The 19,081-nt window shown below is 44.7% G+C and overlaps 1 protein-coding gene across 2 annotated transcripts in view; it reads right to left on the bottom strand.

Moving 5' to 3' along the window:
• Positions 1-19,081, bottom strand: part of LOC100861326 (N-acetyllactosaminide beta-1,6-N-acetylglucosaminyl-transferase) — a 100,873-nt gene that overhangs the window by 28,807 nt on the left and 52,985 nt on the right. The window contains exon 1 of one of the 2 annotated variants that reach the window (XM_005696863.3): positions 16,136-17,729. The exons of the other annotated variant lie outside the window; for it this stretch is intronic. Within the exon in view, the coding sequence (XP_005696920.2) occupies positions 16,136-17,054 (919 nt within the window). The 5' untranslated portion in view covers positions 17,055-17,729. Of the gene's footprint in view, positions 1-16,135; positions 17,730-19,081 lie in introns of those variants that run through there. 2 annotated transcript variants of the gene reach the window in all.

The raw sequence follows: 19,081 nt of genomic DNA, 5'->3' as shown, positions 1-19,081 counted from the left end.
TCAAATAATGTTTTCCCTGTAATCTATTCGTTTAGATGGGTTTGTTCACAGGTTAAATTAGGCATTTGCATTTCAAGTGGCATCTCCTAGTTTTATGTGACTGTTTCAAATAAATAGACTTCCCTGGTGGCGCAAGTGGTAAAGCATCTGCCTACAATGCGGGAGACCTGGGTTCGATCCCTGGGTCAGGAAGATCCCCTGGAGAAGGGAATGGCCACCCACTCCAGTACTCCTGCCTGGAAAATCCCATGGACGGAGGAGCATGGTAGACTACAGTCCATGGGGTTGCAAAAAGTTGGACACGACTGAGCCACTTCACTTCAAATAAAAGTATTTACAGTACTGATTGTCCTTCTCAGTTCATTACACTGAAAGCTATTTCATGGCCAGGCCTTTCCTTATTAGAATCAATAGAACATAGCACGCCCTGTACTGCTTTGTCTCCTGTCTGGGGAAAGGCCCTTAATGAATCCATTAGACAAATTTTCATCTTGCCCTGCGTGCAGTGCCTACCTCACCTTCAAAACAAGGTACCAGGTTACACCCAGTTGGATGTAAATCAAGAATGCATTCCCAAGTTGTAAAGCATTCCCTCCAAGTCCATGTAAAAGCAGCCAAATAAAAACCATGCTTGCTTAGGGCCGTTGTCTAATTTTAAACCCTATCTACAACCCAAGACAAGTCTGAAGGAGTTGAAGGTCAGTGGTAAATTCCATTTGGTGCTGCATGCACTGGGGTATATATAGGTTGCTAATTCTGGGAACTAACTGCTTATCTACAACAAGCCTAACTTTTTATATAGAACCACAGAAGTACTTCTGTTTAGACTGTTCTGCAAATATGAGAAACTTCTTTAAAAAAAATTAAAAAGAGAAGAAACATGGGAGAGAGGGTCCTAGGTTGTACCTGGCACATGTGGGTATCCCAGTCCACTCCCATCCCTCACCCCCAAGCCATGGAGTTTCCAGCAGTTTTTAGAAACACATGACATCACAGTGTAGCATGAGCATTTCTTCTTGAAAGAATCTATTTAACCTGATGAAAAGCACTAGGCTACAATTAGAAGCTCTGTGATGACACAAAAGCAGCAAAACTGGAGGGTCAAGATGATTGTTGCTCTTGGAGACAGTACTGGGGGATTCCTGGAGTATTTGTAGGAATGTGGGCTCTTGTACTGGTTACCCAGGTGAGGATCAGTTTGAAAATTCAGTGATTTCAATTATGATATGTTCGGTTTCCTGTATGTATATTTCTTTTTTCAAAATTTATGTATTTTTAATTGAAGGCTAATTACAATATTGTGTTGGTTTCTGCTCTACATCAACATGCATCAGGAACAGGTATACACTGTATATGCTGTGCTTAGTCGCTCAGTCATGTCTTACTCTTTGCAATGCCATGGACTGTAGCCCACCAGGCTCCTCTGTCCATGGGGATTCTCCAGGCAAGAATACTGGAGTGGGTTGCCATGCCTTCCTCCAGGGGAATCTTCCTGACCCAGGGATGGAACCCAAGGTCTCCCGCATTGCAGGTGATTCTTTACCGTCTAAGCTACCAGCGAAGCCCCATACATCGTGTAATATATTTCAATTAGAAGTTTAAGAAAGTTCTAGAAGAGGTGGGGAAATGATGTGTACATAAATTTATAAAACAAAACCTGAGACTTCAGAGAAATGTTAGCCCCCTCAGTTCCTTGCCCCCTTCTCCTCTGCTCAGGGTCATTTTAAGGATCAAAGTGCCAATTTTGAGCATTCAGTTTTCAGGTGTGGAGAGCTTTACTTTAAAGCACTTGAATACTGCTGTTTCCATTTGTGCAACAGTTATTTCAATATTTTAGCAACTCTGAATTGTGGATAGGGACCAGTGACTAATATGTTCACTTTACAGGAAAAGATACACCCTTGAGCCATCTACAAATTTAGACAAATCCTCTTCTGTATGACTTCTAATAAGAGATCCTATTGGGGTATTGTGACATAAACAGTATAAAGTCCTCAGATGATCTGATGGATTGCAAAGACTCATGATAGGAAGTTTTGTGAGTCTGCCACATGTGTTTCTGAAAAAGAAGTGGATACAGTTTGGGTTATTCTTATTCTTCCAATTAAGTTCACAATGTTCCTAATATTTATTCTGAATCACAGATACTGTCAAGCCAGAAGTAAGAAAAGCACATCAAATTCAAGTTTAATAATGACATAACTACATGCTGTATTTGCTTGTTGTTGTTGTTTTTTTTTTTTTTCCTTTGGCTGTACCATGCAACTTATGGGATCTCAGTTCCCCAGTCAGAGATTGAACCCAGGCATTGTTTTTTGTTTGCTTTTGTTTTGGGCCACATCATGTGGCTTGCGAGATCTTAGTTCCCTGACCAGGGATTGAACCTGGAGCCCTCGGCAGTGAGATCTTGGCGTCCTAACCACTGGACCAACAGGAAACTCCCCAAGTCAGTTTCAAAGGGGATTCATAAAATAGACTGTCAATGTCTTTTTTTCCTCCTATACAGAGGAAGCAGAATATTCAGTAGCTAGAAGAGATGGAAAAAATTACCTCTAAACACTGCACATGGAACAGTCTACCCCCACTAAGCAATTCCTAATCTTAAGAACAAACTCCTCCCACGTTCCGTACAGGAAGAGGAAAGCCAAAATGAGCATCTTAACAAACATATTGCTCCTAAAGATTAAAGAACGTTTGAAACTGGCTGATGGGCACATGAGGATGACTGTACCATTCTGCATCTGATTGTGTGTGTTCGTAAATTTCTAATAGAGTTTTAGAGGAGGGCACAGCAAGCTACTCCAGTATTCTTGCCTCGAGAATCCCATGGACAGAGGAGCCTGGTGGGTCACCCAGAGGCAGACATAGTCTAACACAGCCAGAGTCAGTCCATAGGGTTGCCGAGGGTCAGACACAACTGAGCGACTTAGCGCACACACACACACACACACACACACACACAATAGAATTTTACAGTGGTCCCTGGTAAGTAGCTAGGAGGAGCAATAATTTGTTTTAACATCCAGGAAGTTGAACACGGAAATGAGAAGGATATGGCAGAATGCGCAGAAACCTATACAGATTGACTGTGGGGAAAAAAACAACTCCAATTTCTTCCAAGTCTTGGCTATGTCAATTTCCTTTTCCAAGAAATTATATTTATTCTAAACTGACATCTCTGTACATGATAAGGTTTAAGAAAATAAAACAATCCTATTAATCCCAGCTCCTGTTCCTTTCATGTGATGTGATCTCAGAAAGAGTCCTGATACTAACATCCTTTGCATCTTTAAGGAAACACTCTTCTCATGGATATGAGAATATACTTCACAGTATTACTGTAAGAACTAAGTGAGACTTTTCCATAGTTTCAGAAATTATACCAATAACATTTAGGGAAATCAAAATGATAAAAAATGCACATCCCAACATGTTAAACTGCTTAAGTTTCCTTATAGTTCCTCCTGTTTCTCTTTGGATGTACTTACATCTAGCTTTACATGGTTTTGAGGCCATTGTGTAGACATCTTTTCATAGCAAAGAGATTTAAACGGGTTTAATTTAACACCTTCCTTGAGGATCTCATTAGTTTAGGAATTCTACACCATATTTAGGTTTTCTTAATACGCATTTGTATTAACAAATAGAAAAACACTTCACCTCTCAATTTACACCTAATTTTTTCACTCAGTTCTCAAATCAGCTTTACTAAGTAGCCATCATTACTGTGAGTTTAAACAGATGAGGGATTTAAGGTTTGGGTATCCGCGGTCAGGCTTCTCAGGCGGCTCAGTGGTAAAGAATTCACTTGTCAATGCAGGAGACGCAGGAGATCCAGATTTTGATCCCTGGGTCAGGAAGATATTCTGAGGAAGCAAATAGCAACCCACTCCAGTAATCTTGCCTGGGAAATCCCGTGGACAGAGGAGCCTAGCCGGCTACAGTCCCTGGGTTCACAAAGAATCAGATATGACTTAGTGACTAATACCACCACCCATGGTCACAAAGTTACTAAGGGCAGAACCAAAATTCATCATCAGTTTGTCTCACTCCAAAGCCCAGGATATTTCTTCAACATGAGTCCTTCCCAAGCATCAGTCATTTCCACACCACTTTCACAACAGCCACCCTAAGCAACCAAAACTGTAAAGCTTTGCCTTATATAAACTCACTTTCATTTTTACTGGTGATTACCTTTTTTTCTCAGTTAAGGAGATGGAAATAAACAGAACCAACATTTCCTGCAAATCTATGTGCTACTCTGTAAAAGGGCAGAGCCAACAGTTCTCAAGGGGGGCTTCTAGCATCAGTACCCCCTGCAACTTGTTAGAACTACAAATTCTGGACCCTGCTCCGGTCCTACTGGACTGGAAATCCTGGTGCTAGGGGCCAGCAATCCATGTTTTAATGGGCTCCACTGGGGCTCCTTGACCATCTGGTGATGTCCATGTGTAGAGTCTTCTCTTGTGTTGTTGGAAGAGGGTGTTTGCTATGATCAGTGCATTTTCATGGCAAAACTCTATTAGTCTTTGCCCTGCTTCATTCCACATTCCAAGGCCAAATTTGCCTGTTACTCCAGGTGTTTCTTGACTTCCTACTTTTGCATTCCAGTCCCCTATAATGAAAAGGACATCTTTTTTGGGTGTTAGTTCTAAAAGATCTTGTAGGTCTTCATAAAACCGTTCAACTTCAGTTTCTTCAGCATTACTGGTTGGGGCATAGACTTGGGTAACTGTGATATTGAATGGTTTGCCTTGGAAATTAACACAGATCATTCTGTCGTTTTTGAGACTGCATCCAAGTACTGCGTTTTGGACTCTTTTGTTGACCATGATGGCTACTCCATTTCTTCTGAGCGATTCCTGCCCGCAGTAGTAGATGTAATGGTCATCTGAGTTAAACTCACTCATTTCAGTCCATTTTAGTTTGCTGACACCTAGAATGTCAATGTTCACCCTTGCCATCTCTTGTTTGGCCACTTCCAATTTGCCTTGATTCATGGATCTGACATTCCAGGTTCCTATGCAATATTGCTCTTTATAGCATCGGACCTTGCTTCTATCACCAGTCACATCCACAGCTGGGTATTGTTTTTGCTTTGGCTTCATCCCTTCATTCTTTCTGGAGTTATTTCTCTACTGATCTCCAGTAGCATATTGGGCACCTAATGACCTGGGGAGTTCCTCTTTTGGTATCCTATCATTTTGCCTTTTCCTACTGTTCATGGGGTTCTCAAGGCAAGAATACTGAAGTGGTTTGCCATTCCCTTCTCCAGTGGACCACATTCTGTCAGGCCTCTCCACCATGACCCACCCATCTTGGGTTGCCCTGCAGGCATGGCTTGGTTTCATTGAGTTAGAAAAGGCTGTGGTCCTAGTGTGATTAGATTGACTAGTTTTCTGTGAGTATGGTTTCAGTGTGTCTGCCCTCTGATGCCCTCTTGCAACACTTACCACCCTCTTCCAACCACAAAAGAAGACTCTACACATGGACATCACCAGATGGTCAACACCAAAATCAGATTGATTATATTCTCTGCAGCCAAAGATGGAGAAGCTCTATACAGTCAACAAAAACAAGACCGGGAGCTGACTGTGGCTCAGATCATGAACTCCTTATTGCCAAATTCAGACTTAAATTGAAGAAAGTAGGGAAAACCACTAGACAATTCAGGTATGACCTAAATCAAATCCCTTATCTATACAGTGGAAGTGAGAAATAGATTTAAGGGCCTAGATCTGATAGATAGAGTGCCTGATGAACTATGGACTGAGGTTCGTCACACTGTACAGGAGACAGGGATCAAGACCATCCCCATGGAAAAGAAATGCAAAAAAGCAAAATGGCTGTCTGGGGAGGCCTTACAAATAGCTGTGAAAAGAAGAGAGGTGAAAAGCAAAGGAGAAAAGGAAAGATATAAGCATCTGAATGCAGAGTTCCAGAGAATAGCAAGAAGAGATAAGAAAGCCTTCTTCAGTGATCAATGCAAAGAAATAGAGGAAAACAACAGAATGGGAAAGACTAGAGATCTCTTCAAGAAAATTAGAGATACCAAGGGAACATTTCATGCAAAGATGGGCTCGATAAAGGACAGAAATGGTCTGGACTTAACAGAAGCAGAAGACATTAAGAAGAGGTGGCAAGAATACACGGAAGAACTGTACAAAAAAGACCTTCATGACCCAGATAATCATGATGGTGTGATCACTAATCTAGAGCCAGACATCTTGGAATGTGAAAAGTGGGCCTTAGAAAGCATCACTACGAACAAAGCTAGTGGAGGTGATGGAATCCCAGTTGAGCTATTTCAAATCCTGAAAGATGATGCTGTGAAAGTGCTTCACTCAATAGGCCAGCAAATTTGGACAACTCAGCAGTGGCCACAGGACTGGAAAAGGTCAGTTTTCATTCCAATCCCAAAGAAAGGCAGTGCCAAAGAATGCTCAAACTACCGCACAGTTGCACTCATCTCACATGCTAGTAAAGTAATGCTCAAAATTCTCCAAGCCAGACTTTAGCAACACTTGAACTGTGAACTCCCTGATTTTCAAGCTGGTTTTAAAAAAGGCAGAGGAACCAGAGATCAAATTGCCAACATCCACTGGATCATGGACAAAGCAAGAGAGTTCCAGAAAAACATCTATTTCTGCTTTATTGACTATGCCAAAGCCTTTGACTGTGTGGATCACAATAAACTGTGGAAAATTCTAAAAGAGATGGGAATACCAGACCACCAGACCTGCCTCTTGAGAAATCTGTATGCAGGTCAGTTAGAACAGTTAGAACTGGACATGGAACAACAGACTGGTTCCAAATAGGAAAAGGAGTAAATCAAGGCTGTATATTGTCACCCTGCTTATTTAACTTCTGTGCAGAGTACATTATGAGGAACGCTGGACTGGAAGAAACACAAGCTGGAATCAAGATTGCCGGGAGAAATATCAATCACCTCAGATATGCAGATGACACCACCCTTATGGCAGATAGCGAAGAGGAACTAAAAAGCCTCTTGATGAAAGTGAAACACAGTGAAAAAGTTGGCTTGAAGCTCAACATTCAGAAAACGAAGATCATGGCATCTGGTCCCATCACTTCATGGGAAATAGAGGGGCAAACAGTAGAAACAGTGTCAGACTTTATTTTTTGGGGCTCCAAAATCACTGCAGATGGTGATTGCAGCCATGAAATTAAAAGACGCTTACTCGTTGGAAGAAAATTCATGACCAACCTAGATAGTATATTCAAAAGCAGAGACATTACTTTGCTGACTAAGGTCCGCCTAGTCAAGGCTATGGTTTTTCCTGTGGTCATGTATGGATATGAGAGTTGGACTGTGAAGAAGGCTGAGCGCCGAAGAATTGATGCGTTTGAACTGTGGTGTTGGGGAAGACTCTTGAGAGTCCCTTGGACTGCAAGGAGATCCAACCAGTCCATTCTGAAGGAGATCAACCCTGGGATTTCTTTGGAAGGAATGATGCTAAAGGTGAAGCTCCAGTACTTTGGCCACCTCATGCGAAGAGTTGACTCATTGGAAAAGACTCTGATGCTGGGAGAGATTGGGGGCAGGAGGAGAAAGGGACGACAGAGGATCAGATGGCTGGATGGCATCATGGACTTGATGGACGTGAGTCTGAGTGAACTCCGGGAGATGGTGATGGACAGGGAGGCCTGGCGTGCTGCGATTCATGGGGTCGCAAAGAGTCGCACATGACTGAGTGACTGAACTGAACTCAACTGACCGGGGCTCCTGAAGCATGGTCTGTCTGGGAACCACTACACTATATACCTTATCTTATTTAATATTCATAACTTCTCCTGAGACTAAATTTATTACTCCCACCATCACAGATGGGTTAACTGAGACAGCATAGACTAAGACCAGTATCACATAGTTAGCAGGTAATGGGAGCCAACATTTAACCTGCACTTATCTGGTTCCAAAGCCTTTTCATAGTATCACGTGCACTCGAGGGGAGATATCGGGGGATGCCATTGCTGTGGTTCAGAGAGAGTAGAGATCTAGATGGTAACGAGATCTGTAGACACCGATTATATATCTGTTATGACTGTGACATGCAACGAACATTTTACTGTTTTAAAGAGTCACTGAGGGACTTCCCTGGTGGTCCAATGGTTGGGATTCTGCGCTTCTATTACACCGAACACAGTTTGATCTCTGCTCAGGGAACTAAAGATCCCAAAAGACACACAGTGTGGCCAAAAATACATAAAACCTAAAACCTTGGTTCTTCTAGAAAAGATTAATTTCAGACAGTTGCTAGAAAATTGATTGGAGGTGGTATGAAAGTTGCAAAAAAAAATGGCCTTGCCGGGTCTAAAGCAGTACCTACATTAATCCTTTCTGCATGACTTCAAGTCGTGTTAAGTTCAGCTTACTGGATATTTATGAATAGGAATGGTATCTGTACATAATTAAGTGTGTATATATATGGTAATCCAATTGTTCTTGTTTTGTATAATGTTGTTCTAGGAATTAGGGATTAAAAGCTAATTAGGAGCAGTATTTCTAGATTATTTGCTTCACAGGATTGGGGGAGAAATCACTGGGCACAGATTCCCCAGTAAAGAGGATGACCCAGGAACTCCCCTGAGGGTTCAGTGGTCAAGAATCCGCCTGCCAATGCAGGGGGCAAAGGTTTGATCCCTGGTTCAGGAAGATTCCACATGCAATGGGGCAACTTGAGTCCGTTCTCCGCAACTATGGAAGCCCCCAGGCCCTAAAGCCGGTGCTCTGCAACACGAGAAGCCACTGCAGTGAGAGGGCCTTGCACTGCGACGGGGAGGGGCCCCCGTCCGCCACAACTCGAGAAAGTCCCCAGCAACTCAGACCCCATGCAGCCAACAACAAACAAATAAATATATTTTTTAAAAGAAGATGATCCAAGTGTTATCCAGCACAACCGATGGCCAGAGGCATCACAAATAAATGCCTTCAAATGGCTAGGACTTCAGTATAGTCCTGTCTTTTTTGTTTACTCCCCAGGTCGACCCCATGGACTGTAGCCCACTAGGCTCTTCTGTCCATGGGATTTCCCAGGCAAGAATACTGGAGTAGGTGGCCACTTCTTTCTCCAGGAGATCTTTCCAACCCAGGGATTGAACCCTCGTCTTCTGCATTGGCAGGCGGGTTCTTTACCACTGAGCCACCGGGTTAGTATAGTTTAATTACGTAAATACTCTGTAACCTGTCTAAGGTTTCTGTACCAAGGGCCAGGCTGACATCTAGATTCTCAAGAGCCAGGATATATCATAACCTTCTCTGACCTCAGATTACTTCCCCAGGAACCGCCTACATTTATCAAAGAGACAAAACAAGCAAAACAGGCCTGATGCCCTAATACAATATTGTGGAAATCATGTCCAACTGTATTATGTGTATTTAACATTATCTGGCCATACGGAAATGATGTCATGTGAAAACTCTGCTCAGCAGACAGGAACCCAAGGAAAGGATCTGTTTAGTGTAATTTCTCCTTCAATCTGAATTTACCTCCATGTCAACAAAAATGAGTGCCACTGTGGACTGTCATTCAGGCACGAAAAAATAACTCGAGTATAAGCCTGAATGTTCTAATAATGTTCATTAAAACAGGATTCTTCCAGTCTAATTATGTTCATCATTCTCAATCAATGGTACGATCAACATGATTGAATGCATCCTTTGTGGCACTGGAAACCCAACTCTAAATTTAGGCTGATGTTCAGAGAACACAATGCATACTTTGAAAAAGCCTGGGGGCTGATCCAGCCACACCCAGATTTAAGGTCGGGGTAACCTTTCCAGAGAGAACACAAACCTTCCCAAGAGCTCAGTGTTTACATTTGTTGAGAGCTACACCTGCAGAAACGTTCCTCAAGTTTCTGCTGTTGTTTTTCCTTAACCTTTCATTTCCTCATGCTCCTGTTTTTTCCAAGCCAATAGCTAAGGGTTGAAGGTGAAGGTGTTTGTTGCTCAGTCACGTCCAACTTTTTTCGACCCCAAGGACTTTAGCCCACCAGGCTCCTCTGTCCATGGGATTCTCCAGGCAACAATACTGGAGTGGGTAGCCATTCACTTCTCCAGGGGATCTTTCCGACCCAAGGATTGAACCTGGGTCTCCTGCGTTGCAGGTACATTCTTTACCATCTGAGCCACCAGGAAAGCCCCTAAGGGGTACTCTGGGTCAGATTCTGACAGAAGAAGCCCACTCTGTGAACCGGGAGTAGCCAAGTGGGACACAAACCACAGGGCTGGGTAAGTGCCAAGCTGTGGGAGATACTCAGACTTAGGGCAGGTAAGACAGAAACCAGCTGGCAGTACCGACCTAGGGAACTGGTGCTCGCTCCGGGCATCAGAGGAGACTGCACGGGCCCAGCTGGCTACCTGGGAACCAGTTTTTATTTGTTTATTGGACCACTCAGCTCTTGGTTCCCTGACCAGGGATCAAACCTGCACCCTTTATAGTGGAAGCATGGAGTCTTAACCACTGGACCATCAGGGAAGTCCCTGGGAATCAGTCTTCCAAGTAATGATTCTGCCCTATTAACATTCTAGCTGAAACTCTTAAAATTCCACAAGGACTGGTTATCTTTCTCTTTACTGCTATCACTTCTTGGCCTAGCTGTTACGGAATTATACTGTTAGGTAGGTAGAACAGGGAAAAAGAGTCCAAAGTGGCGGTGGCTACAAGACAAGGAAGGGAAAAGCCTGCAAAAATGACACAAAAGAAGGTCCGAGGACTGGAGTGAGAACCTCAGGCAAAACAAACAGCACTCCTGGCTGGCCCAATCTACAAAGGACAGGCCCAGGGAGAGACAGACATATAAACAGAGGAGCCAGAGCCAGCTCTCTCTCCTGCGCGCTGGGGCGCTCTTCTCGTGTCTTTAGATCGATGTGCCCTCACGCCTCGAAGATGGATTTTCCTGCTATCTTCTAAATAAAATAGAGCTGTAACACTGAGCTGTAACACTGATTTGTCTAAGAGCTATAACATGGTCCATTCGAGACCTGAGAGCTATAACACTGTCTATCCAAGACCTGAGAGCTGGACACGCCGAGGGGGCTTTAACGTCCGTCACTCCAAATCTTTGCTGTGACGAGATAAAAAACTGAGGAACATACACTCTTGTGACAATACCTTTCAGCCTACCCGCTGTTTCTCTGATTCTTACTATCAAAAGTTACTACTCCCCACCTCAGATAGGGGACATCACTCTCTGAACTTTTTTTTTCAGACTTTGATAGCTGATTAACAATGTCGTGATAGTTTCAGGTGCACAGCAGTGACTCAGCCATACATATGCGTGTATTCAGTGTCTCCTAACAGTCCAGCCCCTCCCCAGACCCAACCCACAAGCATCAAACCCTCTTCAGGCACAGCAATAGGTCACAGTGCAGGGGTAGTGATGGAAAAGATAAAAATGGATATCACATTTCTCACCCTAAAAGAACTCAAACAAGGAGGAGGAAGGGCAGAGGGGCTTTTCACTTAGCAGGTAGTTATAATTCAGTGCTGGGAGCTCTGGCAGGGCGAATAGGAGCACCAGCTGTCTGGGAGGTGGGTTATCAAGGACGGCTTCTGGAGGAGGTGACTTCCAAGGAGGGTTACAAAGGATGCAAAGGAATAGTCAGAGATGATAGGAAGGGTAGCTCAGAGAAGACATCATAAAAAGCCACCAAAAAAAAATTAAGGGAAAATCGCAGAAGTGTGTAGGACCAAGCAGTTGCTGGGATATGAAGCGTGAGGCCTTAGGTACAAAGCAGTGAGGGGAGAGAAATGGGGTAAGGGGGGAGGGGGGTCAGGTCAGAGAGTCCTGCTGTGTTGGGGAGCTCCCTGGCAGTCTAGGGGTTCATGCCCAGGTTCATTTCCTGGTCAGGGGACTGAGATCCTGCAAGCTGCACGGCATGGCCAAAATTTAAAAAAATATAATATGTACATATTAACAAAATACATAATGGGACTTCCCAGGCAGTCCAGAGTTTAAGACTCTGTGCTCCCACTTCGAGGAGCACCAGTTCAGTCATTGGTGGGGAAGCTAAGCCGCCCCATGGTATGGCCAAAAAATTAAACAAACAAGTGAACCATCAAAAATGCTTCAGAAAATTTTAAATGAAAATTAGTTTCCTAAATGTCTGCATATGATCTATTTAAATAGAGGTTACATCTTGTCAACTTCTGTTTCTCACTCACAATTTGTTGCCATTCCGCTGCTAAGTCCTGTCTGACTCTTTGCGACCCCATGGACTGCAGCACGCCGGGGTTCCCTGTCCTCCACCATCTCCTGAGCTTGCTCAAACTCATGTCCATTGAGTCAGAGATGCCATCCAATCATCTCATCCTCCGTTGCCCCATTCTCCTCCTACCCTCAATCTCTTGCCCCATTCTCCTCCTACCCTCAATCTTTCCCAACATCAGGGTCTTTTCCAATGAGTAGCAATACAGTGCCTAAAAAAACAGCCATTCTCCTTTTTGCTGTGTATTTTGTGAACTTAAAAAAAAAAAAAGTGTACTATTTTCCACACACAATGTTTAATTAATTTTATTATCTATAAACTTAATAAAATATCTCTGGAAGAATACAAGGAAGCAACAATATGGGCAGCTCATAGAGTTAAAAAATTTAACTTAAAAATTTTAAAGCTCTTGAATATATTTCTTATTTTTAAAAATAGGGACGGAGATAATCAGGGGGAAAAAAACCCCACAACATTTTCAGGGGTTGGAGTTGGGGGGGTGGATTAGCTCAATATACCCAAACCTGATGAACTAAAGAGTCACTAAACCTGAGAATGCAACCATTCAAATCTCAAAACTTAAATTCCATAAAGTCATACCTATTTCCTTCCAGAGCCACCCTCAGTTCACAGAACAGTGCCAGGTACCACGCGGGGTTTAATAAGTATTTGTTAATTGCTGAACACAGACACGGCACCAATGTTCCTGTTTTGGTTTTTTTTGAAGACTTCTTTTCTATTCTGTAGGGAGACAATGTCCTCAAGATTCTTCATGTTCTTTTTGTTACCGTTTAGCAGTGACTAGGTTCAAAGTCAGCCTGGATGGGTCTCGCCCACCAGCCTCTGTGAGCAGCAGAGGAGCCCTGAAGAGTACTTCCCAGGTCCACTGGCTGCACGAAGGGGGAGCCAGACCACAGCCTGGTCTAGAGCGGGCTTGGAAAGCAGGTACAGAAGCCTGGGTGGGTCGTGGCAGCTGGTTCCAGCAAGGGCACCTTCCTGTGACTCCAAACATACACACACACACACACACACACACACACACACACACACATTCTTCCATATCCCTGCTAACCTGATTTCTAGCTTAGAGTGGTCAGGTGGGGCTTACTTTCACTGTTCTCTGCATTTTTCCTCCAAACTCGTCCTTTCACCTTTCTGGGGTTCTGCAGGGAATTTGTTTTAGATATACAGAAAAGAAAAAAACAAAACAAGATCGTTCCTTCTCCTGGTACAAGAGAAACACTTCAAACTTCAGGGCTCGCAAATCCAGGACCAGACCCCAGCTTTGCCTTGGACAAGCTATGTGAACCAAGCACATCCCTGGTGGCTCAGATGGTAAAGAATCCGCCTGCGATACAGCAGAGCCGGGTTCAATCCCTGAGTCAGGAAGATCTCCTGGAGAAGGAAATGGCAACCCGCTCCAGTATTCTTGCCTGGAGAAATTTCATGGACAGAGGAACCTGGCGGGCTACAGTCCATGGGGTTGCAAAGAACGGACAGGACTGAACCACTACACTGCTACTAAGCCTCGTTTTCTTCATCTGTACATGAGGATAACAATGATTATTTCTCATAATTAAAAGAGGTGCTATGGAGCATAACATACCTAGCACAAACTGTGTTAACAAAAACGGTATTGCATGCCATGTACAGAACGTTTACACTTATTTGTGAACAATTAGGGTAACACTCACTGTGAAATGGAGCAGGACTCTGCCTATGGTCCTTGTCCCCACCCCCTATGTCCTCTGCCTGCCTTTTGTCTATGGAAGAACTTTAGCCAAAGAATAAGTTGAATCAGAGAAGTGAGAAAATGCAGAAACAAAGGAAAATGGTCCAGGCAGACCAAATAATAACAATGCTGTCATTAAGCACAGTCGAGGACCTTTAGTTCCTTCTCAAGGGCTTCAGATAAATGAGTATCTGAGCCATATCCTGTGGGCTGTCTTATAGATACTGAAACCTCAGGTAAGTTAACTACTTGATGGTAAGACCATAGCCGTGACATAAGCTGCCACAATTCCAAGAACTGGTGTCAAGGATATTGGAACAAACCAACCACTGGTGACCAATTTCAAGATGACTGTCAGTGCCGACTGTGCTGTTTCAGCCCACAGCCCCTCCCGCAGATTATGAAAGCTCTTGCCCACTGGTTGTCAGTAGGGGAAAGCCCTCCTTTGGACAGAAGTCTGCCCTCCCTGCTCCGTGGTCAGCATCCAAAATAAAGCAAACCTTCCTTTCCACCAACTTCGCTTCTTTTGAGCAGCAAGCAACCACACCCCACTTTCAGTTGCTACTTAAACTGGGAAAAAAGGTTGATTTACTCCCCCTCTTGCAAGTCTTTGTGAACTGTTAACTGCAAGCCTCTGCCCCCAACCACCTTGCCAGTCCTTTTCGCTCCCCTCTTTAAGTAAGTTTCTGTAACTGCCACTCTAGATTAGCCCTCAGGGATGCTGAGCTATTGGGCACCTAACAATTGCTGTGAGTCCACGTTCAGGTATGAAGGTGGCACTCGTATGCGCCAACAATAGCGATACTGCAGCCAAGAGAAGGGAGGTATTTCCAGCGCGGCAGGCTTGGGGTCACCTCCCCGCAGGGCTGACACCCACAGGCAAGCTGGCACAATAGCAGAAACCAGTGCATTGGGACATCGCCAGGAAGAGGCCCTACAGGTCACACGGACCTTCCCAGACAACATATGGGAAACAGAACTTTGAAAAGAAACCCAGTCCTGAATCTAAAGAGGGAATCTGCTGCTGTTTCCTGCCTCCATGCCTCAAATACCTTAGCCCCAAATTATCATGAACAACGGGAAAGACTTCCACAGCATATCAAAACAAGAGCCTGCAAAGGGCAACTTCTAATAAGAAAATGGGACTTCACAATTGAGTCGTTGAGTAGTGACTTGGGGTCAGCTCCAGCTAGAACGTCTCTCCGCACGTTTCAACTCACTGTGACTCACTTTCCCAGGCAATAAAATATCACACTAGATTTACTGAACCAAGTCAGTTGAGACCTGGACACCTGGTCAGGTCTGAGACTAGAGATGTTCAAGCCAGAGTGATAATTTGTAAACATCCAAAGATGAAACAGCCCCGTGAACTTTGAGCATCAGTATAATACTGTGTAAGAGTCTCTAAGAGAAACACCACCGATTTCATTCAATTCATAGGATGCTTATTCAAAATCAGTCTCATTATGTCACAACTGTTCTTATCAAGGACTATGAAAGGCATTCATTCAAAAGACTGGGGTATTGTATGTCAATTATACCTCAATTAAAAAAAAAAAAAGACTGAGCTCAAGGTGAGGAACTAAGTGATACACTCTCAAAGGTAGTTTTGCAAGCGCTCCAGGAAATTGGCATATTTCTTAGATCACCATACAGCACAGTTATAAGATGGTAGTGTATGTGTGTGTTAGTTACTCAGTTGTGTCTGACTCTTTGGGACCCCAGGGACTTTAGCCCACCAGGCTCCTCTCCATGTAAGAATATTCGAGTGGGTTGCCATTCCTTCCCTTCAGGGGATCTTCCCAACGCAGTGATCAAACCCGGGTCTCCTGCACTGCAGGCAGATTCTTCACCATCTTAGCCACCAGGGAGGCCCATAAGACAGTAGCTGCTGTGCTGCTAAGTTGCTTCAGTCTGTGTGACCCCATAGACGGCAGCCCACCAGGCTTACCCGTCCCTGGGATTCTCCAGGCAAGAACACTGGGGTGGGGTGCCATTTCTTTCTCCAATAAGACAGTATGCTGCCACTAAAAAGCAAGCTGACTAATCACTTTCCAAGCATTTATTTATTTTTTTTCCCAAATAATTTCAAAGAAGAGCTGAATGTTAGCAAACTCAATCTATGCATGAGGGGGAAAAAAAAAACAAGAATGGAAGTTCATACCCACCTGGGATCCTATTAAGAGTCACCCAGAAATGTTCATCGGGAGAATAGGTATCTTTGGACCACTGGAGCAGATCAATGGCCCTTCGGTCTTGGAAGACAAACTTGACGAACTCTCTGGTGAGGGCCACGTAAGCAGTGCCAAAGTAGATGGTCAACTGGTGGGGAGGTGAGGTTTTCAAAATACCGGTATTTTTCATAAAAGAACCACCTCTGCCCAAGCACTCCCGGTAGACATACCGAGTCCGCTTTACAGCGTGGTCAGGAGGCAGCACTCCGGGGGTGATGTTTTTCCCTTTAAATCCTTTGAGATGCTGAATGATCTCCCTGTTGGTTTTCAGGGGGAAATCTTGCCCGCAGGTGTTGATGGAGTATTTCCACGGAACTTCAGAAGCTAAAAGGTCTTGCAGGCAGTTCAGGTCAGCCTGGAGCCTGGAAATTCCTGCGTAGACCACAGGCTCCATCTTTGAAGCAAGAAAAGCATTCTTGAAGCAACTCAGCAGCTGCCACACAGACTTCTTAAAGTGAATTGTGGCTTTCTCATCCACGTGAACGCAGTAGACATTCTGGGGCATATAGATGGCCCTGAAGAGTCTTTCAAAAGTGTTAAAATCCTTATGGATGACCATGACGTATGCCAAAGGGAACTCGGCTTCTTCTTTCGACAAAGGCCTTGTGATGTAGCGATTCTGGATCAGGTAGTCCTTGCAAGGGACACTTCCTACGGGGGACGTCAATGTTTTTTCCCACAAAAAGGTTGACTTCTCATCTAAGGCATCCTTACAGGCGTGTATCCCCAAGTCTCTTTCAATGGAGCTATCCCTGTGACTTTTTGGTTTGCTTAACTGGCCACTGTAAAGGATCACAAAAATAACCACACTGACTCCCATGAAAGCAAAGAACCAATACTTCCAGAAGTTCATTATTTTCACTTCCCTGGGGAAGCAATCTCTCTCGAAAGACTGAGAAATAATCGGTTCCTGAAACAAGAGTGAAGACGTAGAACTGACTTCTTTCGCCAATCTTGGAATTTCAACAGCTTCTCAAGCAGGCTTCCTTCTGCCGGGTCCTTTAATCCTCATTTACTCTCTGCTTCTGGGTGCTGTTCATCCTCTCCTGGCAACGGCCAGAGATGCTTCTTAAAGCGCCCTGGGCTCTGGCCTCCGTGGTGCCACTTGGCTGCCGGCAGAAGGCGCCGGGCTCAGGGCAGCTCTGGGAAGCCCTTCTCATTTGCATACAAGACAGTCTGGAGTGCCGGCTCTTTTCACTGGGGCTGTTTCCTGGGTTTCACTCCGCCCCCCTCCATGCAATCTATGTGGCCTGATCTCCCTTCTCACGCTTTCCCCTTCCTTTTCAAGTTAAATGGTTCTCCTTTTTCTGGCTCGCCCCACCAAGCTGCTAGCAGTCCTTGAAAACCACTGCCTGTGGACTTCTCCTTCTCGGGTTTATTTCGCTTTCTGGGTCTCTGCCACTTTATTTCATTTCAGTGTTATCTCTACCTCTGGGCGTATAAGACAGACACAGACAAGAAAAAAACCCCTTGCAACATGCCTAAGTAGAAGATTATTGGAGAAAAAAAAATCTGATGGCAAGGTAGGTGTTCCCTGAATTAAATCAGACAGTTTCTGATGATGTTATGTAGCATATATATGTCCATGGGTGGAGGAAAAAATGAATTACACTTTCAAGGGCAGGGGATGAGGGCAGAAGGAAGCTAGGAGTGATGTGATATTCAAGAGTCGATGTGGAGGCATAAATGAAACGCACTTTAGTTCCACCTGCCTGGGAGAAAAGTGATAGCTTGTTCCCAGCGAGCAAAGGTTGGTTCCCATTTCACACAGAGCTTCAGATAACGAGCTGTAGACAGTATTATCTAGCACGTGTGGTGTAACTAGCCACTGGGTCTCTTTAACAGCCTGACATCCTCAGACTCGAGGTCACTTCAGAGAGCTCCAAAGAGTCACCTCTTAACCCAGCCCCTCTCCTACTTCCTTACTCTGAAGGGAGAACAAAGGCTTCGGGACTGAGGCAAAATTCCTGGAAGTCTCCTTCATTGCAGTTCTGGGAAGACAGGGACAGCAGCTCAGCAGGTATGGTCACATGACAGATGCCTTCTCAAAGCTCACCTGAGCCAGGTGCCTCCAGCGCTCAGCAAACGTGGAGTGCGTTCAAGGCAGGTGGTAAGGATGCTTCTGGGGGAAAGTTAGTGAGCCAACTAAGAGATTAGCTCTGGCAGCCACGAGAGCTGAAAGCGGCCCTGCTCCCACCTCCCTCCTGCAGTCACTCAACAATCTTGCCTGTCTCGGCGTGACATGGCAGCTGAGCAGCTGCTTCTGTTAGGAAGACACAGGCCTGTAACGCCGCACTCTACCCGGCCCCCTCCCCTCCCACCCCACTCCTCAGCTGCCTATGGTCCACTGGACTCATGAATGGCAACAGTGGCCTGGATGTGACTGAAAATGAAAAACGTCACCTGCTGTGTCAGTCAACAAAGGATGTTTCTGCCATCAAATGACAGCCGCCACCCCCCCCTTCCCCCACACACAGGGGTGAGTCCTGAGGGGACTCAGGATGGAAACACAGGATGCCTGCCATCAAGCCACCATCAGTCGCTGCAGCCGCCCCCAGCGGCGTACCCTGAGGAGGCCCCGGATGACAAAGCACCAGATACTGGCCTTGGAGAGCTGAAGGGCATATCAAAGGGTGATTTCACTGAGCCCGGACTCTTGCATCTTTCCAGAAATAGAAAAGTGCTAAATTCATTAACTGGACGTGTCTGGTTTTCTTTCATTAACAGTCATCTTTTGAGATGCCTACTACCTGGTCTTTGTGATAAAAAAACTATGAATCCTGGCTCCTCCTTTATCTCTTCAGAGCAATGCCAGGCTTGAAGTCCTCAGAATGTCTGCCCAATAAAAGAAGTCTCGGGACTTCCCGCTGGTCCAGAGGT

The sequence above is a fragment of the Capra hircus genome, chromosome 23 (genome assembly GCF_001704415.2).
Source record: "Capra hircus breed San Clemente chromosome 23, ASM170441v1, whole genome shotgun sequence".
NCBI classification, from domain to species: domain Eukaryota; kingdom Metazoa; phylum Chordata; class Mammalia; order Artiodactyla; family Bovidae; genus Capra; species Capra hircus.
Note: the sequence above shows the minus strand (reverse complement) of the source record. Positions and strands in the feature narration are given on the sequence as shown.